Source organism: Mauremys mutica, chromosome 25 (assembly GCF_020497125.1).
Source record: "Mauremys mutica isolate MM-2020 ecotype Southern chromosome 25, ASM2049712v1, whole genome shotgun sequence".
Taxonomy (NCBI): Eukaryota; Metazoa; Chordata; order Testudines; family Geoemydidae; genus Mauremys; species Mauremys mutica.
Window position 1 is genome coordinate 8009675 of NC_059096.1, and position 24812 is coordinate 8034486.

The window sequence follows — 24812 nt, forward strand, 5'->3', positions numbered from 1 at the left end:
TTTTACATATAAAGTAACTGAGAGGCTGCATAAGGTCACTTCAGGTGGGTTCCTAATATGCTGGCACCGAATCTCATCCACCCACTTGTACTGCCTTTCAGAATGAATATGCCAAATCTATGGGCCTGACCCTCCTGTTAGTCACCACTGTCCTAACCGCTAAATCAGGGGATCTCAAGCTTCATTGCACCATGACCCGCTTCTGACAACAAAAATTACTACACGACCCTAGGAAGGGGGGCCAAAGCCTGAGCCCACCGGAGTCCCACCGTCTCTGGCTTCAGCCCCAAGCCCCAACAAGTCTAAAGCCTGCACCGGCAACCCCATTAAAACAGGGTCACAACCCACTTTGGGGTCCTCACCCACCGTTTGAGAACTTCTGCACTAGATCATACTTCTGGCCTCTCTTAAGTGACTGTGAGGCCCTTGGAACGATTGTAATTGTTTAAATTATTTGTACTGGAAAACGGCATATTAAGACACGAATTTGGATGTGGTGTGTATACTTGTTTTATTGTTTATATTTTGATTAATGGGGATTGTCCCTTCAGAGCAGGGTGCAGCATTCGCTTGTTTGAAGGATACTTGAAAACAACACATGGAGGAGATTGCCAGTGTGTCCAGAGAGGGGAAGACCTGCTCATGTGTGCTCCCAAGTGCTCAGAACTTGATTGAATAAACGGAACGTTGAGAAGGTAAGACTCATTCCTGAAGGATCAGAGGGGTAGCCGTGTTAGTCTGGATCTGTAAAGTCTGGATCTGTAAAAGCAGCAATGCCACAGGATTCTTTGCTGCTTATTCCTGAAGGAGTAACACTAGCACTTACAGAGGCCCCGCACATCTCAGGGCTTTGCTAATGAGCTACAGAGCATATTCGTTCTTTTTCTCATAGTTGAAGCTGACGACGTCGGTTAGACCCAGGTGTCTGACACTTTCCATTATAGCCTCCCACCTTAGCTTTCTTCCCACCTCCAAGAGAGGGTCCTCTAATTGTTAGAGCCCTGGGAGTGCCGTGTCTAATGATTACAGCTGCTGAGTGGGAATGGAAGCCCTTCCTGGGGGTGCTGGTCTCAGCTCTGGATTGTAGGTTTGCCTGACTGGGCAAGTTATTGTTGGGGATAAGTCAGTGCATAACAAGCTAGACTTTTGTTGTGCTAGGGCTGTGGAACGGACCCTCCCCTTCTCCTGAAGGCTAGCAGATGGGTGTTATCCCCATTCATGGTGCAGAAGGGAGATTAGGAATCTGCTGCTAACAAGCATGTTTCTTGGAGCTGAAAAGCAGGCATTGGCAGCCAGCTGAGGCTTTTTAAAAACAAACAGCGGAGCATGCTGGGAAAGCAGAGGCATCTGGTGCCCTTAAAATACAGACTGCCTGGGTAGGGTAGCTGAATATGAGATTGGGAGGAATAGATAGAGCAGTGAGGTGAACAAGGAAATTAAGGCTGGAAGATGTTCACTGTTTTGATATGTTATGATATTGGGGATGGTCCTTAGATGCATGTTGCTTTTCATTTGGCATCCCAGAGTGCATGCTAGTTATGTTTATATCTCACAGGCTGACACATTCCTTGGTTTGAAGGAAAATCTCTTTAGCTTTGCTTCTCCTGGGGTCTACTGCTTCCATAGATGTGCTGCTCAGATCATGCCCCAGTGTGGCCTACGAACAAAAGCAGGAGGGGAGTGGAAGTCGGGACTCCTGGGTTCCTTTCCTGGTTCTGGGAGCAGAGTGTGATCTGCTGATTAGACTGAGGGGAAACTGAAGCCCTGAGAAATGTTGCCCATGCAATGTAGGCAACTGTTTGGTCTTGTTGATCTTGACTGTGAGTATAAACCCAATCCAAGGGGATATCCTTGAAACTCCTTCCTACTCTGGGCATGGAGCTCCTGTAAGAACCTCTTCAATCTGCCTATAGGCTCATCTCTGTTTGCCTAGGTAGGGACCTATATCCTTCTTTAAGCACAAGGGCTTTAGAGCCATTCTTTCTCCAGAGACACCTTCTTTCCAAGGGTTCAGCATTTCCCGCTCCAGTCAGAGAATTCTGGGTGTGTGGTTAGGCTGATAGAAACTGACTCATTCTGGTCAATGGTCTGGTCTGGTCTAGAGATATGAGGACCAGGGGCCTATTCCCTTCTCTCTGTAGTACCTCCTGCATGTGTGCAGCTAATTGTTGGGAAAGTTCCTGCCGCAGCTGCCTGCATTGTCCTGGTGCTTGGAGAGAGAGTGTGTGTGTGTCTGACTTATAGAAAGTGCTTTGTTGAGACCGTTGCTCTGATTGGATATGCAGATTGTATCTGCCATTGGTAAGTTTGAGGGGATCAGCAAGTTCCAGAGCTGGAGGGCCTGGGAAGGGGATAGCTTGTGTGCCCTGGAAGTCTGATGTGTTGTGGCTGGCTGGGGTTGGAGGTGAGCTCTGCAAAAGCCCCAAATCCTAGCTTCCCGGTGGAATCAGGCAGGTGGTGACTGGCAGGTTCATAGGGAGTGGGAAGTGGAAATGTTCACTGGTTCCTCAGCCTCATGCTGCTTTTTTTGGTCTTGGGTCTAGGCCTGGGACCCAGTGTGCTCCAGACAGTCCTGTTGAGCGATGCAGTCACACTCACTCTATCCTCTGAGTGGTGCCCAGGCAATCTCAGGACCTGCCTCTATGCATGGAGCAGGATGTCTTTGTGGTGTGTCCTCCTGAGATGCTCCTCCCAGCTGCCTGAGCTGGCCAGAGTCCTCTGTGAACTACTTCCCTCATCTCCTGTTTCTCAAACCTAGTTAGCATCACGTGGGACCGAGTGGGGTGGCAAGTGGCTTGGTCACACATGGGTGGGGAATGGAGGACTATATGCCCCTATCTTCTGCTAAGGGTTTGTGATTGCTGTGTCCAGCCAATGTACCTTCCCCTGCCTTGGGGGGAGTCCTTTCTAATGGGGGGGTGGAGAGGGAAGGCCGCTCTTTGTGATCCATTCAGTCCTTGGTGTGTCAGCTGAGGCTGCAAGTGAGGGGTAGCTAATGACAGTTGTCAGTCTGCAGGTGTGGGATCACTTCCTCTGGGATGTGGAGTGAGATGGCATCAGATGGGAACATGACTCTCCCCAAGGTCACATTTGGCGCTGGTGTTTAGAGGTGAAAGGTCCTGTATCCTATTCCCTGACCTAGCCGGGCTCCTGGAGTCTTGGTATTGCAGCCCCAGCTGGGACTCAGCTGTGTGTGTATCCCCGTCTAGAGAAGGGGCTGAACAGACTGTCAGGGCTGTTTCCCCTCCAATCTCAGAAGGAAAATCAAACAGAATTAACCCCTACGATTAGTTCTGAATTTGAAATCTGAAGGTGCAGGTCTCAGATCAGCCCCCCTCCCCCAAAACACTCCTACTTCTTGTGACACACAGCCTAGTGAGAGCAGGAAGACACCCCATGTTGGAGATAGCTTATTCTGTGCTCTGTGTTCCATAGTCGGAAAGTGTAGCAGGAGACTTGGCCATGTCACCCCTTGTCAACAACTAAACCTCCCAGGACTCCTAGAGAGGGGTCTGTGACTCCAGGCTGTCCAGCCTACCTTAAGCCTTGATAACTGGTAACGTTCTCCCTTGTCCTCACCACCTCCTTTCTCTTCCTGTTAGATGCTACATTTTCCAGCACACGCTACCTGCACCCCAATGTTCTCTGTAACGGACGCTATATATTATTACCTGCTGTCTTGCCACTTAATACTTTTTACAACACGTTTTAGGACATCGTTTGTACGTAACATAAAGATCCATTGTGCTATAGCCGTTCACCAGGTGTGGGCATTGTAGCTCTGAAAGTACACACAGCAAGTGCTCTAGAACTAGTGAGGTGAACTAATCTCCAGCGTCACTCCATTGGTATAGCTTCAGTGGAGTTCGGGACAAATTTGGCACAGTGTAACTCTGAAGTGGCAAATGGTGTGCATGTTTCTGTAGAAAGTGAAGGGCTGGTTTGATATCCAATTCAGAGTTGCATTATTTAGGGATGACAGCAGATGGTGCTCAAAACCGTTTTAAAATCAGGCTTGATGTACAGACACTTCTAACAGCTTCTTCACTGCAAAACCTACCCCTTGGTAGTACTGGGTTATGAGCTTGCTTGGTTTATTTAAGAGCTGGATTTAACTCCTCTCCCTAGGACTTGTGTACACTTGATAGATAAAGAAAATACGCTAAGACAATACCTGTCTTCCTATCATTAGTTTCCACTGCAAGCAGGAAACGGATCTCCAAGACACCACAAATCTGCTACCACTTGGCCAAGGGGCAACAATAGGAAGCCAGAGGATTCGTCGGGTTGGTATTGGAGGAACCTGTTACAAGGTAAGCATGATCAGTGTGCGGCTTTGTTTCTTTGTAATGAATCTCATTTTGGTAAGAGGTGCTCGCCTATTTGAATCCTGGAGAATGAAGTCCTGTGTCTAACCGCAAAACAGATAACTCCATGCAGGCTTTCTCCATAGTGCCCTGTGACCTGGAGAGACCACATCTCTAGGGATGAGAAGGCCCTGTCGGTCACTGGACTCCCTGTGGAGGCTGTCGTCAAAGGAGATAACTCATCCCAGCTGTGATGGCCAGTTTCCAAACCCAAAAACCACCACCAGAAATTAGACTGAGATGCCACAAACTTGCTTCGTATAGGCCATTGAACAGCAGCGAGAATAACTGTCAGATGCTACCAAGTTGAATAAATGGAAATCAATGGGATTTTGTGTACTATCCAAACTCATGATACATTTACTTTGCCCTTCTGTAACACCTTCACTAAGAGGGTGTTTTTTGGTGGTGGTTGTTTTTTTGCATTCTTCAATTGAATAACGCTCACAACACCTGTATGTGGCAGGAAGCTATTATCCCCATTATATATATGGGGAAACTGAGGCACAGAGGCCTACGGACTTGCCCAAGCTCTCTCAGTGATGGCCAAGCCTGGAAACTCGTAAACCCCAACCCTGTCGTGTAACCACTAGATACTGCCTCCTCTAGGTATACAAGTGCTAGATGCATTGAAGTGCTAGATGCATTGAAGTGCTAGATGCATTGAAGTGCACTATGCAACAAATGACTTAGAAGTGCAATTTTTATTTTAATAAGAACCACACTGGCCCTTCTAGCCTCTGTTATCAACTGGCAGGCTTAATATCATCTCTACAGTGCCCCGTGCACTTCCCCACCCCCTTTTTTAAAGGTAATATTTTGTTAAAAGTAAGGTCTTGTCTCCGTTCAAGAAACATACAAGACAGAGGGCAAAGGCATGACCTGGCTTTTGGTGAACAACAGGTTAACTCCAACTCAGCTGCTGTCCTCTCCTTATACAGGTGCTCAGAAAAAAAGAGCAATACATTGGCATTTCTTGTGATCCTTATCCCTTGAGGAAAAGACCTTGCTGATGCTCTTGTTTTCTGCTTAGTCATCCTGCCTGCTCACAGCCTGTAGTGTTGAGAGGGAACCAGGTTTTACCCCTTGATTTCCCTTTAGCTTCAGTGGGGTTTTTAGAGGTATAATGCAGATTTGTCTCTTTGTTCCATTTGCCTTCCTCTGAAAATGAAATGTAAATTGATTCTGTGAGTTCAAGAAAGCTGTGTTTGGGCTGCAAATGTGGTATCCCCAGTTCCCAAGCTGATGGAAATGAAGGCTGCTAAATTCGAAATCCCCCTGTGGAAGTATTGTGCATTAAGCTTCAGACCTGGTTCACAACTTCACTGCTAGAAGAGGGCCTCACGCGCCCTGATTGAACTAACCTCGTTATCTCCAGAATGATTCTTGCCTGCATATTTATACCTGCCTCTGGAAATTTCTTTTACATGCATCTGACGAAGTGGGTATTTACCCACGAAAGCTTATGCTCCAATACGTCTGTTAGTCTTTAAGGTGCCACAGGACTCATTGTTGCTTTTTACAGCTCCAGACTAACACGGCTACCCCTCTGATACTTGAGACCTGGTACAGTTTATACAGTGTGAAATCCAGCCTGGTTTTGCCCTGCTCAGAGCAGGTCTAGGTAGCACAGAGGTGAACGCTAGTAGCATTCCAACCATTGCTAGTGGTAGCACAACAGTGGGAGGCTTGGTGCAAATTGTCAATGGGGTCATGGCGCTAGACTTTTGAAGGTGTGCAGCTCCCCCTGTGACACTTATAACCAGATCTCAAAGCACAACGTGCTGAACTCTTATGAAAATCTGGCCTGTACGTTGTCTTTGACGGCATATGCACATTACTCAGGTGCATCCTTTTTAAATACGTTACATGGAGATCGTCTGCTATCCCCTGTTAAGGAAAGGATTCTGGCAGGGAGTGAAAAGGAGCAGTCGCAGATGGAAGTATTTCAGAAACCTCTATCTTGCTTCCCCTTGCTAAAAACTGTTGAAAGAGGTTATTCGCATGGTGGCTGACACGAGGCCTCTTTAGACAAGACGCGAGTGACTCTACCAGAGTTGCAGTGGTTTAACGTAATTTAAACGGTTGAAAAAGGTAGGTTGGATGGAACGCTCTTAGACCTAGTCTGTGCTAGAAAGGGTTTGCCAGTGTAGCTATAGCAGCAAACACTCCTAGTGTAGATGTACCAGGAAAGCATTGTTGTCACTCTTTTGCTGGTATAGCTTATACCAGTTCCCTGAACAAAATAAGCTGTACCAGCAAAACAACTTTTGCCTGTATAACATGGCCTATGCCAGGGTTTCTGTCAACACAGCTCTCAGTTGAGGGTATTTTGATATTCAGGCTGTGTGTGTGTTTGGTGGTGGTTTGTTTGGTTTTTTCCCCTGAACAGTCCTCACTGAATAGCTATGCTGGCAAAACTTTTAAAGGGAGGCCAGGCCTAGCTTTGGGTTCAGCTGGGTTTATTTTGGTTTAGTTTAGGTTGATTAGCAACAGGCGTTAACACCCTTCAACTGAAAAAAGAGCGTCCACCTGGGTTAAACTAAACTAGTACACCGCTACCTCGATATAACGTGACCCAATATAACACGAATTTGGATATAACGCAGTAAAGCGGTGCTCCGGGGGGGCGGGGCTGCGCACTCCGGTGGATCAAAGCAAGTTCAATATAACGTGGTTTCACCTATAACGCGGTAAGATTTTTTGGCTCCTGAGGACAGCGTTATATCGAGGTAGAGGTGTACAAGTTTGTGTGTAGACAAGGCCTGACATACAGTGCAGTGTCAGCATATGAAACTTACATTTTAAAAAAACAACTTGAGAAATTTATTACAAAAACGATTGCATCAATAGTTGCATTTATAGAGCCTTTCATCCTGAAGGCTCCCAAAGCATTTTCCCATATTGCATTGTGTACAGGGATCACTTCACATACCTATTTCCTCGCACTGAAATGGCCACATCACAAAAACACCATTTGTCCTCTAGGCAGAGGACCGAGACTCGCCAAATTAATTTTGCAAAGGCTATAGACTGGCTATCAGAGGACAACTTTGAGATCCTGCTGAACTTAGGCTAAGAATAAAGAGAACGATGCAGAAGTCAATGGTAATTTTTCCTATTATGCAAACTATAATAAGTCATTGTAATAAGTCAATCTTTGCCTTTCTGTAGTACCTAGAGCAAGATCTCAAAGCAGTTTCAAAACATGAAGCTGCACAACTCCTCCATAAGATAGGTCAGCATGATTATCCCCACTTCATGGATGGGGAAGCTGAAATATGGAAGCAAAGATACTGGTGAATGGTTTTCTCTAACATTTACTTCTAGGGTGAAACAGTGGCCTTTTTAATAGCACACAGCTATGCTAGTCACAACTCCGGCAGAAAACAACACCAACAAAAAACTAAAAATTCCATATTCAGTTTGAAACGTAGGGGCAATTTAGAGAGACAGAATAGAATTGCCCAAGTTGGAATTTGGCCAGTGGACCAGAGTTAACAGCCATATGGTTACAATACATATCCTAGGCCCTTTAGTGACAAGTGGTTATGAACTGATTTTTGTGTCTCATGTGAAAGATGACACTCTGAGCAGCACAGTAACCCCTAATGCCATGTAGAGTCGATTGCTCAGTACTGAGGCAGAGGAAACTGTTCCCAGAATTTCAGAGCGGTAGCCGTGTTAGTCTGTATCAGCAAAAAGAACGAGGAGTCCTTGTGGCACCTTTGAGACTAACACATTTATTTGGGCATAAGCTTTCGTGCATGCATCTGATTAAGTGGGTTTTGGCCCACGAAAGCTTATCCCCAAATAAATGTGTTAGTCTCTATGGTGCCACAAGTCCTCCTCGTTCTTTTTGTTCCCAGAATGTGGGCATTTCCTAGAGGTCTTCCTTACAGGTACTAACGCAACCCTGCTTAGCTTTCGAGATCTGATCATCACAGTAAAAACGACTTCCCTCTTGGTCCCCAGATACCCTTAAAGGGAAGGAATAACCGTTTGTCATGTGACCTGCTCCTATCAAAGTGACTCGCCAAACTACAACTGCCTTCACGATCTCATTTCTCTATCTGAGTGAAGGGATGATTGAGGCTGCTCAGAACAGGGACAGACTGAGGCAAGGAAGTATTTGTAGCTGTTCTAGTGGCAACTTACCACCCCCTCCCCCCCATTTTTTACAGAGAGGAATTGTATCTGTCTTTGACAGTCCAGTAGTTGTCTGGACTCTCTTGCCTCTTAGAGTTGCCCAGCTGTATTTCCACTTTCCTGCCCGTGGATGCAGAGCTGGGCTTCCTTGAGTGGGACCCAGTAGGACTCGTAGAAGGGTTCAAAAGTACATGCTTATCCTTTTCACCCAAAGTTTACAGAAGGGGTCGGCAACCTTTCAGAAGTGCTGTGCCGCGTCTTCATTTATTCACTCTGATTTAAGGTTTTGCGTGCCAATCATACATTTTAACGTTTGTAGAAGGTCTCTTTCTATAAATCTATAAGATATAACTAAACTATTGTTGTGTGTAAAGTAAACAAGGTTTTAAAATGTTTAAGAAGCTTAATTTAAAATTAAATTAAAATGCAGAGGCCCCTGGACCGGTGGCCAGGATCCGAGCAGTGTGAATGCCACTGAAAATCAGCTCCCGTGCCATAGGTTCCCTACCCCTGGTTTAGAGCATCATTAACTGTAGTGTGTGAACCACCCAAGATCCAGATAAGGAAAGACATTGTCATATCCCGCTGTAGGGGAAGGGAAATAGATGGCCTTCCAGGTCCCTCTTCTGCCCCGATGGCTGCCAGTACCCTGTTCAACTGCAGGGGTGTAAAGTGAGACTCTGCTACTCTTCTTGGGGATGAAGAGACGGGTATCTTTAACCAACCCAGTTTTTTAGTGGAAAAAGACTCCACTGAAGAAATAGTCTCCACTGAAGTAATTAAAATATACCTTTAACTAAGAACATGTGGTTTTGTGCCTTTAAGAAATCTGTTCTGAGAGTATTTGTATGTTGTACCCATGACTGGGCAGTGCCAGGAGATGTGCTGATTAACATGAGTTAATTCCACTGGGGGATCAGAATCACTCTGGGACTTGCACTGCTCCTGCAGTTCCCCAGACATCACCAGAACTCCCTCCTGCTGCTTCAGTGCTGTGGCAGGGTCCTTGAGCGTTGCCAGATCTTTGAGAGATCCCCTAATGTGCCTTAGTGTTTGATCTCTGGTGCTCTTGTAGCATGCTTCCAGTTCCAGAGATGTCTGGACTAGTGATGAAGGCTTATGGTGTACCAGCTAGAGAAGTGATGCAAACACATTGCCTGGATAGTCTCACTATTATCACACACTGAATTTTACGAATAAAAATTAAGGGGACTGTTTAGAGCCCCATGTTTTGCAGAGCGTTATTGACATGTGTGTGACACTGTGGATAGTCACTCGGGACAGGTAGTTCAGCCACCTCACAACTGCTACATACCTAGGAAGTTGCCTCATGACAACACTGATATGGTTACTTCATTTTTCTAAGCACTGTCCCACTCTAAATTGCTCTTGGTAGCAGCTCTGTGTAACAGATGGAATGCTAATCTCACAGCAATGACGATCTGTACTTCATAGGCTCAGTCTTGTCCCTACTATGAGGAATCATAGACTTTATAAATGGGAAAGACCTATTAAATCCACCAGTCCGTCTCCCAATACAAGTGTCCAAAGGTCAGAACTGAGCCCAGTGTCCATAGGAAAGAAAGTCCCAAACCTCTTTGCTGGGGGAAACATTTTTGTGCAACTGCACTTCAAAAAGCCAAGCTGCTCTCTGATGCACATATGTAGCTCTCATGAGAACCTTGTGTAAGTATACAAGGGCTGAATTTTGGCTTTGAGTTTAAGATGTGTATCGTATTTGTGCACTGAGGAAGAAAATATGAAGTCTTTAGTGTGGATCTTCTACAATATGCAATGCAAGATCACTATCTTTAAGTTAATGTCCTTGATTCTGAGCAACGTTGCTTCCCTCCCTCCCCCAATATTATAGATCAATGTCGCTGAAATGTCTTGTTCTTAAATGTTCATGCTAGTGAACAGCGCTGGTTTAGCAGCGCTGGAGACTCAAGTTTCCTAGACACATAACAGAGTTGTCAGGGCAGTTGCAGGAAAAGTTTTCCAGGTTGGCCTTACCCTATAGCTATCTTAGGTACTCATAGGGCAGTGCTAGTATCTGCATGTTACAGATGGGGAAACTGAGTCATGAAGAGACAAAGTTAGGAACCTAAATACCCTTGAGGATCTGGGCCTAAGTGACTTCAAGGTCACATGGGGAATCTATGGCAGAGCAGTGAGGTGAACATTGGGGGGAGTGTGGAGGGTCTCCTTCCTTGGCAGTGTGCGGCACAGGTCACTCCCGAGAATCATCTGGGTACATCTCAACTAATCAGTTCTCTGCCACGGCAGTGGCCTTGAGCGTTAGTGCATCTTGCTGCTTTTGGATTCTTGGATTCTTTGCTGCTTTTACAGATCCAGACTAACACGGCTACCCCTCTGATACAGTGCATCTTGGTTCCTCCTGTTCTATGCCTAAGGAATGTAATGGGTCAGTCTCCAGAGAGCTGTAATACTTTGGTCTAATTTTGGTTATTGGGCTTGGTATGGTGGTGGTGGCTAAGTGGTTTTACGGGCCTATGACATACAGGAGGTCAGGCCAGACGATCTTGTGGTCCCTTTGGCTTTAAACTCTATGAACCTGGCTCTCCTAAATCCTGTACTATCACCCTAACTACTGGGCTATCTTTCCTCTTTGAAATTAAGCAGTGTGTTGGTTGGGAATTTGTTGTATCAACCAGTCAAGGTACTAACAAATTTCAACAGGACTTTATTTTTACAGTGGAAACCTCTTTACCAATCTGCGGCTGCACCCTCTGTAACTCTCACCCAGCCTCCTCAACTCCTCCCCCCTCCTTTCCTTTCAGACTCCCAACAGCCAGTGCTCCCAGTTCTAATCATTACAGCAGTATCTAAACACCACAGAATTGAATCTGAGAGTCCTGTGTTGGGAGTCTCACCAATGAGGCACCAATGTTTGTATACCAGGAGTGACTACCTCATAATTACTGAAAGAGTAGTATGAGCTCATCCTTCAGAGATTGCATGTGAGGGGGGGGTAGCTGTTTGTAGTAGGAATGCTTGTTCACAGGGAACTGAATTTAAACCCTTCTCACATTGGTAAGGAATGAACTCAATGGGACAACTTATGCAAAAAGTTAAGTACCTACTTTAATTGTTACAAACACTTGGGGAATCTGTCTGTACAATTTAGGAATTCGGTGTGAGATTATGAACTTCTTGTATGTGTCTTTAGTAAGCTTTCAAACTCTATTTTGAAGGTGCACCCTTTGATCTTCTCTGTTGTCCTTTGACTTCCATGTTGGAGCAAAATTCCAAAGGGGTAGTGGCAAAGTACTGACAATCTAGGGTCATTCAACCTGCAAGTATTAGAGGGGTAGCCGTGTTAGTCTGGATCTGTAAAAGCAGCAGAGAGTCCTGTGACACCTTATAGACTAACAGACGTATTGGAGCATGAGCTTTCGTGGATGAATACCCTCTGCTGCTTTTGTTAGCCCCATCGTTTGCTTTCTCCACGCTCCCCAGTAGTTCATGGGCTTGTGGGATAAGGAAAACTAACTTTACAAAGCTTTAGTGTTTTGCACATGTTTGTGTTCAGGAAAGGATCTTTATGATGATTATTCAATTTTTTTAAAACACCAATAGGCAACAAGCAAATTCCATCGCATGGTTGAGAGACAACTCACTCAGGTTGTTGCTCTTGAATTTAACAGTGATTCCCCCAGTGGAATTATTCCAGCAGCAGACAGGAGGAGTCTACTAAAAAGAGAACCTGCTACTTTCCTCTCCAGAACTGTGCTCCCACAGATGACACATTCACAATTAGAAAAATGAGACTTGGTTCAGCCACATCCTGACTACTGCAGTATAGTTTTTTCTCTTCTCTCTTTTTTTCCTCTTCCTTCTATTGTACATAAAGTAACTGGTGTATGTGCACAGACACAATGCATATTTTTTTTAACTAAATGGCCAATGGTATGTTTTCATAGAATCATACGTGGAATGGAGATGGGGTGGGGGAAAAAACTGGTTCTGTGAAAATACCCCTTTTCTCCATCGTGGCATGCTCCTTCAACTTTTATCTTTATATTCCAGTAAGTTATTTTGCTCTCAATGTTGACAAACAAAAACATTGCATACTTCGTTTGATTGGATAATTTCAATGTTTTTCTTTTATCATTGTAAAACCAAGGACGATTTTATAACTTTTTTGTACGTAGCTGTTACATGTAGAGCAATCTCTGTCTAAGTAAGGGTAAATTACTCCAAAAAAACATTGATCCTAGATAGTTTTCCCTTCAAGTAAAGCGTCTTGTTGTTTAAATAAACTTCTTGTTAAAAGGCAATTTTTTTTTATTTTAATTACTTATCCTTTGTCATTGGATTTAGTGGAGAAGCTGCAGGAGGATTTTTTTTTTAAATTTATTTTTAATTAGGGTTGGAAGGGACTTCAGGAGGTCATCTAGTCCAATCCCCAGACAGAATTTTACCCCAGTTCCCTAAATGATCTCCTCAAGGATTGAACTCACAACCCTGGGGGGGGGGGGAGTAACAGACCAATGCTTAAACCACTGAACTATCCCTCCCCATTGTATGAGATTAGCCCAAGGTGTTAACTTTTGTATTTATTGATTTTTGATAATCATTAAGGTGCAAATCAAGAGAGAGCATGTGATCTAAGAGCAGATTTCTGATGGAGGTACAGAAAAGAGAATGTATAATGAGAAATAGCAGTGGAAAGCCAGTGGACAATGCCCCATAAGTCGTGATATCATGATCAGATCTTTTTTAACCAGAGCCCATTGTATTACATATATTTAATTGAGGAAGAATACTCTAGTGGCTAACAAAAAGCTAAAAGACAGGATCCCTGGGTTCTGTTCCAAGTTTGCCTTCATTTCAATGTGTGAACTTGAGATAGTTTTGCCAAATTGGTAAAAATGGATAGTTACCTAAAACCCAGTCTACGCTATGGCCTTAACTGTTTTTAAAATTCCAAGGGGTTTCCTAGGTTTGGTGATAGGAGGAATTGAGGGGCATCTAGTACAGTGAGGTTGGGTGTCTTGGGACACTTAGAGGAGGGAAGGCGGCAGAGAATAGTGGTGGGGGCGCTTGGAGGGGGAAGGGGCAGATAATTGCAGGGGGGGTCGCTTGGAGGGGGAGGGGCCGGCTGAGGGAAAGCGGGCCGGCAGATAACTGGCAAGTCTCCCTCTGTTGGGTAACAAGGGGGCGGGGTTACTGACTGGGGCCGTCCCTCAGGCCCCGCCCCCTCATGCCTCTCCGCCCCTCCCCCCTCAAGGCGCGTGTTCCCTCCGGAGAAACATTCTCTGCCTTCAAAGGAGCCGGGCGGCGGCGGCGGCCTCGCGCATGCGCTTCTGAAGGGAGGGGGCCAGTCAGTGAGTGGGGCTCGGGACGTTGTACGCTTGTGCTCCGGGGCGCCCGCCCGCGGCGACTCGGCGCATGCGCCTCCCCCCCCCCTTGCGAGTGCGCGGAGGGGAGGAGGCTGTGGTCGTTGTCCGCCTGCGCGCGCCGCTGCTCCCTCTGGCGGCGCCCCAGGGCCCGGGCACTCTCTCGGCGAAGGTTCCGGAGCCTGCACTCGCCTCCGCCTCCGCCTCGCGCCCGCGGCCCCCCCCTCCCCGCCCTCGCCTGGGCGCGCGCGCTCTCCTGTCGCTCCCCCTCCCCCCTCCTCCCGGCTTCGCTGCGCGTCTCCGGCGAGCTCCCCCTGCAGCAGCCGCAGCGGCAGGTAAGCGCCCTGGACTCCCCACCCCAATGCAAACCCCGCCCGGGGGAGCGGGGGCACCCGCAGACCTTGGGGCAGGGCACAGGTGCATGCAGTGGGGTGTGAGGGCGATGCAAGGCAATGCAATGCACGGGCTTTGGGGCGGGGGGGGGGTTGCATGCAATGCAATGCAATGCAATGCAAGGGGTTGGGGGGGTGTGCGCACTGCAAGGGTCTTGGAGTGGGGGGAGGCAGGGGTGGAGGGTGCGTGCAGTGCAGTGCCTTTGGGGGGGTTGTCGTGCGCTTTCTGCATTATTCACTTTGCTGTCACCATAGTTTAAAAAAAAAACTAGACAGGGAACCTGTACAGGTTTTTAATTTGCAGAATCCAGCTGGCTTTCTGGTTGCAGAATATGAGATTTGTGGTCCCTCCCGCCTCCGAAAAATCCCAACGCGCCACCTATTTAAAAGAGAAATCTATTTTTCAGTTTCCAGTAAAAAGAGTGCTTTTCTGTTGTACCTGCTTTCCCCCTCTCCCCCAGTATTCAGTGAAGACTTTGCATTATAAAATGGGGTAGGGGTGTGTCTCCGCTGGAACCGAAAGGGTGGGTTTGGTGGCATGAGAGAGATGTTCAGGGAATGGAGGTTTCTGTCACGGTTTCCTTTGCTTGTGTATTAAAACTCAGCTGCAGCGTTATTTGGGGAATAAATGTGCGTGTTATGTGCATAACTTGGCTTTTTAAATTGCAAAGGGATTTTTCTTAAAAGCCGTCTTCTCTTTCATGTAATTCACACGGATGCTTTATTCCCACCCTGCTGCAAGTTGCAACCACTGTTGCTGCTCTAGGGTTGCAGGTGCATTTTATAGGGGAATTTTTATTTTTTCCATCCTTCCTACTTTTCGCTACATTCTCCCCCCCCCCCCCGCCCCCATCTCATTCCTGCTGGCAGGTTTGGTTTCCTGTTTGGGAGACTGCTTTTGATTGTGGGGGTGATGGCAAATGATAGGTTGTCTGTGGGTACTGCAGTAGGTGTGGATCTGGAGAGAGAAAGGGTGGGCTTTTTTTCCTTTTCACATCTGAGGTGCCATATTTTGCAGTTCATCATATCTTCAACATTACAGAGAGGATCCTGTTTAATGTGGGGGCACTTAAAATGACAATCTGATTTTTTTTTAAAGAAGTAAAAGGTATTCTGTGCATGGTCACCATCTCCTTTAATCATAGAATTAGGGCTAGAAGGAGAGCTATTTGGGTCATGTAGTCTAAATTACGTTGCTTTGTTTCACAGCAGAGGTCAGTATTATGTGATTTTTACGTTTCATAGTTCTAAAATCTTGGTGTCACTGGAGTGTGGGGGAAAATGCACCTTATCTTTCCCCCTGTATTTTAAGTGTCAGTCACCTTACTTGATGTAATTGATAACGATAGTAACAACCATGAGCAGGGACACAATAGACAGACAAATCCCTTCTAGGTATTGCACTTCTGTCTGCTTTCTCTGGAAGATACAGAGACATTAGCCTCACTAGGATTTTCTGCATAATTTATTTTGTGCCTTTACGGGCTTTTTCTTAAGAGCTGTCTGAAATGGGTCTGGTAAAAATTTGAGTATATTATATGGCATCTGGTCACGCCCCTGCTATGGCAGCATATATGGATGCATAATACAATTCTCATTGATTGGGTGAAGGCTGTGGTATATCCCTATAGTTAAGGTGGGGGAAAAATCCTTTTGTCTACCAGTATTTGCATTCTTAGCCTTTAGGGAGGTAATTTCTCTAGCATGCTGAAATTGACATGCCATCTCCTTTATTACCTATTTTATTTTTACGCTGCAAATACCTTTTGATCATTCAGAGTGCACAGAATTACACTAGTCAGGGGCATGATTCTCCCCCATTTCTGGACATTGTGTCACACAAGGTGGTTTTCCTTCACTTACTGAGCATCTCCCTATTTTGAGTTTTCATCTTACAAACAGGAAAACCCTTGACAGAGATTGGCACCGACATTGCTGTAGTAAATATAATGTGTCACACCTAGTCTAGATTAGACACCTAGATTAATGAGTTTATTTGATCAAGGAATAACAAATTCTAATTGTATTCTGCTCACTAAGAGAGTGTGAGGGTTGAGGTAGGGAAGAGGAGTGGTTCTAGATACATTAGTTGCATTAAAAAACCCCAGCAGTCAGGGCAGCTGCCATCATTCCAAAGGGGGTTTCTCCTTCCATTTGCTTACCCTGTGATGGGCACAACTCCATTTGCAACCAAGACTGATCCTTATTTATGAACTGATGAGAAGAATGTGCCGTAAGACTGATCTAAGCTGTCTTTTACTTAGCGATCTATATGGACCATGCTTCATAGCAGCTCTAACTTATCTACCTGTGCAGTATACAAATTGATTGTTTAATGACTCTTCAAATGGAATGAAAAGAAACTCACTAAAGAGATCCACTTTGTTCCATTTAAAAGCATGCTATCAATTTGAAAAACACACACAGAATTTTTTTTTACCTTGGTTACTAATAATTTAGATTATAAAAGCTCAGAATCTTAAGTCTAATTTATTTTTCACTATGCAGTTGTACTCCACATTTTTTTTTTCTCCTGGTGGACAATGAAAATGAACTTGTAAATTTTCATTCCTATTTAGAGCCAGCTTCATTTTCTAGTTCTAAATATTGCAATAATCACAGGAGGAATGTTTGTTTAAAAACCTTTTCCACTGGAATTTAAAAATAAAAATCCATGGAAACACTTTGTAAAATCCTTTCCCCCACCCCGGTATGTAAGGACAAATTTGAGTTGGCAGTTCAGTTGTCTGTACATTACATGGAATTTTTCTAGATGAGCTATTAGATAGCTGGGAAGGTAATCCATGCCATGTACAAAGATAAGTGTTGGGTTGGGTTTTCTTACACTTGTCCTTGGTGGGTTAGTGATGCATGAAAGCTGGTGTTTGGAAAGAAAGATACATGTGAAGGTGGCTTTTGCATTTTCTCCAGAATGACCAGATAGCAAGTGTGAAAAATCGGGACGGGGGTAGGGAGTAATAGGAGCCCATATTAAAAAAAAAAAAGCCCCAGATATTGGGACTGTCCCTATAAAATCGGGACATCTGGTCACCCTAATTTCCTTCTATGCAGGGATTTGTTTCCTAGCTGCAGCATAGGTGGTTTTCACCCTTATTGAACTCCCTTTGTCTCCTCACTCTTAAATTAGTTTAGCCTTCAGGGTTTAAATTTAGATGGGATACAATGTTTGTCATTCATTGTGAGTGCTGATCCCACAACACACGGCTCCATCCAGATCTACAGTGAGCATGATTGACAAAGGTTCCATCTTTTTATAAGGTATTATTTGTAGTATAGCAGGGCCCATCAGTCCCAAACAGGCCGAGAGATTTAGAGAGTTCAGTCTATTCATTTTACTGAAGAGAAGGTTAAGGAGCGACTTGATCACTGGACATAATACCTACATAAGGAGCAAGATATCTGATACTACAGGACTCCTTAATCTTTTTCAGACAAAGGCACAGCAAAATCCAATGGCTGGAAATTGAGGCTAGAAAAATTCAGATTAGAAACAGTGAGGGTAATTAATCCTTGGGATAGTTTGCTATGGGATATGGTGTATTTTTTCCATCACTTGAGGTCTTTACATCAGAGCTGGATGGCTTCATAAAAGAGGTGATCTAGTTCAACCACAGGTCACTAGGTTCTGTGCAGGAATTTGAGTGTTGATCTATGGCCTTTATTATGCAGGAAGTCAGACAAAAGGATTATAATGGTCCTATCTGAAGTTAAAATCCATAATGCATAAGAAGGCAGAGAGTTGCCCCAGAGAGTTTACAGTCCAAGACCTTAGTTACACTAGAAAAACCAGAACCCATAATTCTCAATGGATGCAACACCACTCTTGGTAGCAATGGTGGAGACTGTAGTGTAGGCAGGACTCAAGCATTTATACCAGTAAGTCCTCTGACCTCAATCAGAAGTGGATTAGATGAGAGAGTGGTAAAAATGCTAGAATCCTTTCTGTACTATTGCCGCTGTTCCTGGCTTGGAGCAGCACCTCAGGAAAATAAAGTTCCCAATTTTGTCAGTGTGGGTGCTGCCTAAATGTGCAGTAGTCGTCTTGTGGTAGCTCCTAGGAGCCCCAGTTACGGACCAGGCACCACGTTGTTTTAGCTGCTGTACCAATACAGAATAAAAAGAGGATCCCTGCCCCAAAGAGCTTACAGTCAAAGCAGTAGTGCTGATAGCATCAGCTCTCTTGGTCCTTGTTAGGATTATTTTAAAATAATCCTAAGTGTCATGGACCAAGTTTCTGAGTTAGCAAAGAATAGTTTAAAAAATGAAAGCATGAAAAGGAGATCTGGGGAGTAATGACCAGAGTAGGTTTTTTTCACTTCATCATTTTAATTTTTATTTTTAAAGAAATCTTTTGCATTGGGGAATTTTAACATGTACATGTAATTCAGGGAGAAGTCCAGTGACACAGTGAAGCATGAATACAGCCACGTGAAAAGCCATTGGTGGCGATGAAATTTCCTGAACTTTTTGACTAATTACCAACATGAACCTTGAATTTTCTTGTGTTGAAAATATGTAATATTGGTGTGGAATTTTGTGTTGGGGCTGCTAGGAAGGTGTGTCAATGCCTCCTGCCAACCCTTCTCCTCAAGGGCTCTCTCAATTCTGTCATTCCCCTTCCCCTGTGTGCCCCCCCTCCAAGTCTGTTTCCATCTCTCCCCAGTTGTGCTGCTAAATTACAGCTTGGAGGAAAGAAGAGGCTTTGAGGGCTGCTGGAACCCTGTGTTTTCTGGGAAGCCCTCTGTCTCCTGCGAATGCGTGTGGTCCATGCCTCATGGGGCTGGAGGGGAAATTTGATGTTGCCTGCAATTGTGCTGTGGTGCCGTACCTGTAAATTGCTGTTGAGCCCTCCTGTGGCTGAAAGCTGAATTGGCAGCTCAGTGCAGGAGCTCTGGGCAACTGGCTGCTGGGAGGTGGGAATTAATGGTGTCTTTGCATGCCACTGTGAACTGTATTGGCTGGATGTACTTTTCCTGGGACTGGGCTTTGCAGATTTTTAAAGAGGGTGTTCTCAGCCTCTCTTCTGTCTGCCCATATGTTTCTGGCACTAACCCCACACTTCTCATTATCCCCTGAAGAGAAGGAACAACCAACCTCACTATTCAACCCCAGTACACTATCTCTGTGACCAAGGTTAGCTTCGTTTCCCCCCTCTATTCTCCATCTCTATTCTCCATCACCTTCTGCTCCCAATATTCCATCCCTCCTCCTGGCAAAGGTATATTGACCAAACCACACTGTACCCTGTTAGTGTGTAAAATGCAAGTTCAGCATTTCAGCAGTGTCTCGGTGTTTCCAAGCGACTCTTTCTTAGAGCTATTTTTGGACAGGTGACACTCTGGCTTCCCCTTCCGCTGTGGCTTTTGGGAAGGGAAATGGGCATGGATCTGCTCATCTCATCATGCAGGTTGCTGTCAGGTTAGCAATGAATAAAATAAATAGCTGCAGTGAAGGCTCCTCTGAAGCTGGTTAAGGGGCCCAGCCTTGTTCCCATTAAGGTGAATATGGAGCAGACTCAGGCCGTGTGTGTGTGTGTTGCCTGCTTTGACAACCCGCCGCCCCTTTTCATTTCATGTTTACAAAACCAAATGGCAGATCCTTATATTATCATTCATCCAGGTCTCATCAGTTCTGCTTTTGGAAATGTTTGAATACTTCCTAGCTGTTGTGGAAGACTCTGTCCTAGTAGTCTGTGGCCCTGTTTTATGCTCTGGCTTAACGTGGTGACTTTTTTTTGTTACTTTGTAGTACTGGAGAGGAGAGCAAACTGCTAAACTGTGGTAATTAAATCCACCCTTGGAAGTCTGGGCTTCCTTCAGGATTGCGGTCTGCTGAGTGCAGATAGAAGTGCCATTAAAGGAGTGGGGGAGGGGCTGCTCTTTACAATGTTGGTGAGCTGGATTGTGGGTTGCTATCATCACGGGCCTGTTTTGCACTTTCATCTGAAAGCCTGTATTCATTGACGGTAACGTTAGCGTAACACATTCACTGGGGTTTTTCAGCTACGTGTAAGTATTCCTGACTGAGTTGTCTGATGGAGGATTGTGTGCGTGTGTGCACCCATCTGTATGTATGCGTTGGGCACCCCTATTCATTACTTTGGTGAAACGCTGCTAAGGAACATCCAAGGCCAAATCTTAGAACAAAATCTCCTTTCATTTACGAATGGCTGAATATTAGATCACGAGGCAAAGAGGAACAGTAATGTCTTAGGAGGGTGGAGGCGAGTGCTAAGCGTATTTTTCTAATGGGCATTTCCCTGTCCTCTTCCCTCCCTGCTCCCATTTAAACACAGGTTGGAAACAGTGTAGATTAATCTGCCAGTCTGGATCAGAATACATTTATTTATTTGAAGGTTAGTTTCACACACTTGTTCATCGAGCGGGCTGGGCTACCCACCCTCAGAGAGATTTTTGAAGAGCTGTTAGTCGTAGCTGTGACAAAACCTGGCGCTGCTTTTTCTGTTAGATAACGGTTGTCGAGGGTTTTGCATGACTTCTGTGCTGGATTGTCTTTATCTAATGGACTGTAAAGGTAGGGAGTCCTTGGATGAGTGCTGCTTACTTTCATGAATGTTGAGGCAGACACTATCAACTTGCTACAGTATGTCTATGTATGTACCCAGTGGGGTCCTGACCTTGGATGGGACCGCTAATTGCTACTGTAATATAAAAATACAAATCTAAGTGCCATCTCTGTTCCCATGGCTCGGTATTTTGACTGATTTTTTTTGGTCACCTGTTTTAATACATTCACTAGTCCACTTTTCAAAGCAGAGCTACTGTGTTGAAACATGGGCTAGTGAATGTGTTAAAACTCTGCAGGTATATAACTTTTTTTTTCATTCAAAGATCTTGAGGTCCTTCGGAATCCTAAGAAGGGACACTGTTGGGCTAATCCCACAAAACAAATGTCCTTACCCGCGTTACTAATGAAACCTGAGATTAACACAGGAATAATTTTAAAACTCTCTAATTTACTCCTCTCTGTTTAACTATTTGCATTTCCATTAGCTCCATGGAAACACACTGGTCAATTTAAGCTTGTACTGTCCATTTCACTTTGTGCGGTATTCTAACATTCAGGCTGAAACCCTGCAGGGGAATGTTTTAAATCCCAGCAACCTGTTGTCATTAAAACATAAAACAAAACCAACCAAACCCATGAAAATGTTTCTTTTAAGCTTGTTAACTGACCTCTTCTCTCTTTCTCCCTCCATGCCAGCTTGATCCTGGGTTGGGTCTCCCAGTCATTTGAGCCCTCTCCTGTAGATCAGGACTTCAGAACAGAGCCTGCTGTCATGGCTGGGTAGAAACTTCCTCACTTGGGCTTAATTAAGCTTTCCTGAGTCCTACCAATAGTCCTCTCTGGCTTCCTTTGGCCTCTTAACTGTGTCCCCCAGAGACTTCCTTGCACTGCTCTATGCTTTTCCTAAGCCCTGTCTTATTGGTCTGCCAACCCCACTCCATCCCTGTCCCTTCCTGTCCTCAAAGTGTAAGATTCCTCCCAGGTGTCTTTCTCTGCTCCACAGCTGAATTCCCAGTCAGAGAGCTGCTTAACTTTCTCTCTGCTCATCCAAGATTGCTCCCTGCCACAGTTCTACCCCCAAAATAATCTGATTGGTTGGGAGGGAGGGACTCAGTGTCGACAGTGTCCCCTGTCCAATCCCAAAGATGTCCCTTACATTTTAAAAAATTCAAAACTATATTTGCAACTTTAATGTATTTTCTCTGCAGTGCACTCCCTAAAACGAGACCTGCATGCGTATCAGAAATCAATCCACTGATCTTTTCCCCAAAACAGTCTGACATACTGGTTAATAATGAAGACTAGTATCCATGATGTTGTTTTGCTTCCAGTTTCTGATGCAGAGTATTTAAAGAATGCAGAGGAAGCATAAGTCGATGGGATGGCTTTGGGATTTACAGCCAAGCTAAAGGAGCCCCCAAAGTAGTTGGTGCTAAATGATCTCTTCAGTGGTAACTTCAGTGGCCATGGAGGCTGATCCCCTCCTCCCATGCCCGCAGTTGCAAGTTTTTTTTTTGCTAAAAGTAGCTTGCAAATGATCAATAAAAATGTTTGTTTTTTCATTTAATTAAAAAAAAGCCATCGAGTTTAAGGCTGGAAGGGACCACGAGTCCTTCTAATCTGATCTCCTGTATATCACAGGCCACACCTCACCCAGCAGCCATACAGTAAACCCAACAATGGAAATGAGACCCACAGGAGACTAGGCTAGTATGTATAAGACAGTCTGTACCTTGGGGGAGTGCCCTGTAACCCCGATATTCATCATTTATATATAATTGTTATATTTCATCTAAAGCATGCCATGTTAAGGTATCATGGGGAAAGATTATGATCTGCTGAAAGCCATTGTTCTATCTACATATGTATATCATTAGTGCATATGAAGTTATGAGATTGTATGGTTGTCCCTAAAATATGCTGTGAGTTGGGGTATCACCCAGATATTAGATCCCCAGAGTCAACAACAAAGGAGGTAACCAATGCCCGGGCAGGTGTCAAACAACCATCACTAGCCATTGTCCAGCCAGTGAGTTGCAATTCAATGACTCACCGGCATGAGGCCACACCAGGGGAATTGCTCAGCCTTGCCTGGGGACTCAGCAGTGCTCACCAGACATGCCTGGATTTATGTTCTCCAAGCACATGGACTGAGGGTATAAAACAGAACACAGTGGCCCCTTGCTTGGTTCTGTCTCTTTCCCCACCTAGGCTGAAGACCACAAGAACACTGGAGCTGAAGAGACGGGTCTTCAGGCTAACAAGGAGAGTCTGCATATGAAAGATGGTACCCAACCTGCAGTATCTAGTGAGAGAGATTGCTTAGTTTAATAAGGTTGAGAATTTAGACTGCGTGCTTATCTTTTATTTTCTTTTGGTAACTACCCTAACTTTTGCCTATCTCTTAATATCCATCTTTTGTAATCAATAAACTTATTTAAATGTTTATCCTTAGCAGGGAGTTTGACTGAAGCACTTGGTAAATCTGCTCTGGTTACAAAGTCCTGGTGTATGTCCACTTTCCTTTGATGAAGTGGTGAACCTATTAATAAACTTGCATTGATCAGGAAAGGGTCATGAGCAGTGCCAGGCGGTATATTCCTGAGGTACAAGGCTGGGAGCTGTGGGGATAAACTTTTGCCTTTCTCTGTGTGATTCATGAGTGGCTCTGGGAGCATTCATGCAATCTAGCTGGGTGTGGGCTCCACATGCGGTTGTACTGAGTGGAATCAGCACCTGGAGGGGTTTGCTGCTTGTCACCAGTAAGGCATTGTGAGAGATGGCCCAGATTAGTGAGTTAAGGGGGCACAGTGGTCCCACAATCACAGGTTGCAGCCCAGGGATCCCATCACAATGTGCCACAGGCAGAGAGTAGGAGGGACCAAGGTGCACCAGTGCCCTAGGTGCCTGTAGTGACAGGGAGAGGTTTGCGCATTGGCCTGCTAAACCCAGGGTTGTGAGTTCAATCCTTGAGGGGGCCATTTGGGGATTGGTCCTGCTTTGAGCAGGGGGTTGGACTAGATGATCTCTTGAGGTCCCTTCCAACCCTAATAATCTATCTAAATAATTAAGTGCAATATACCCAAATAATCTTGGCAAACGACCTGCATGTGAATGCTGCAAAGGAAGGTGGAAAAACTCCAAGGTCGCTGCCAGTCTCGCCTGGGGGAAAATTCCTTCCCAATGTCACATATGGCAATCAGCCAGATCTTGAGCGTGTAAGCTAGAACCAGCCAGCCAAGCACCTGAGAGAGAAAGAAAATGGCTCTGAGGTGGCACCAGGCTTGGCCCACCCTGCCCAGTGTCCCATCTCCAGTCCAGTTGTGGCCATCCCTAATGCTTCAGAAGGAAGAGATTTTAAAAAAAAGAAAATCCCTCCCAGCGCGCGCGTGTGTGTGCGCGCGTAAATTCCTTTGTGACCCTTGCCAGTGGCTGGCTGAAACCCCGACACGTGAGCTTTAGGTACACAAGATATAAACCAGAAGTGAGCCCTACCTCCCACCATCACAAGTAACCTTGTCATACAGTTGCGCTCACACATTCATCAAGCTCTCTCTCAAAACGAATTAAGGTGTTTGCCACCACAGCTCTGACTGGGAACCTGTTCCAGAACCTCCCCCCTCTGATGGTTAGAACCTTCTTCTAACTTCCAGTCTGAGTTTGTTCATGGCCAATTTATATCCATTTGCTCTTGTGCCACCACTGTCCTTTAGCTTCAATAGCTCTTCACTCTTCCTGGTATTTACCTCCTTAATGAGAGTGATCGCATCCCCTCTTGCTGCCCTTTTGCAAGACTAAACAAGCTAAGCTCTTCCCTTCTCCTCTCATACGACAGGCCCCCCATTCCCCTGATCCTCCTATAGCTCTTCTCAGCACCTGCGCCAGTTTAAATTCATCTTTCTTGAACATTGGTGATCAGAATCGTACAGTGTTCCAAGTGAGGTCTTACCAGTGCCTTGTACAGTGGCATTAATACTTCCCTATCTCCACTG

At 45.2% G+C, this 24812-nt stretch overlaps 1 protein-coding gene across 20 annotated transcripts in view; it reads left to right on the forward strand.

The window, feature by feature from the left end:
• Nucleotides 1-430: 430 nt before the first annotated feature.
• Nucleotides 431-24812, forward strand: part of MAPT (microtubule associated protein tau) — a 112761-nt gene continuing 88379 nt past the window's right edge. For 13 of the 20 annotated variants that reach the window (XM_044999213.1, XM_044999220.1, XM_044999223.1 and 10 more), the window contains exon 1: nucleotides 13752-14214. In XM_044999213.1, coding sequence (XP_044855148.1) covers nucleotides 13932-14214 — 283 coding nt within the window. In that variant the 5' untranslated portion in view covers nucleotides 13752-13931. Of the gene's footprint in view, nucleotides 696-4192; nucleotides 4314-11497; nucleotides 11609-13751; nucleotides 14215-23031; nucleotides 23129-24812 lie in introns of those variants that run through there. The other 7 variants (XM_044999225.1, XM_044999233.1, XM_044999230.1 and 4 more) reach the window with 6 other exon arrangements.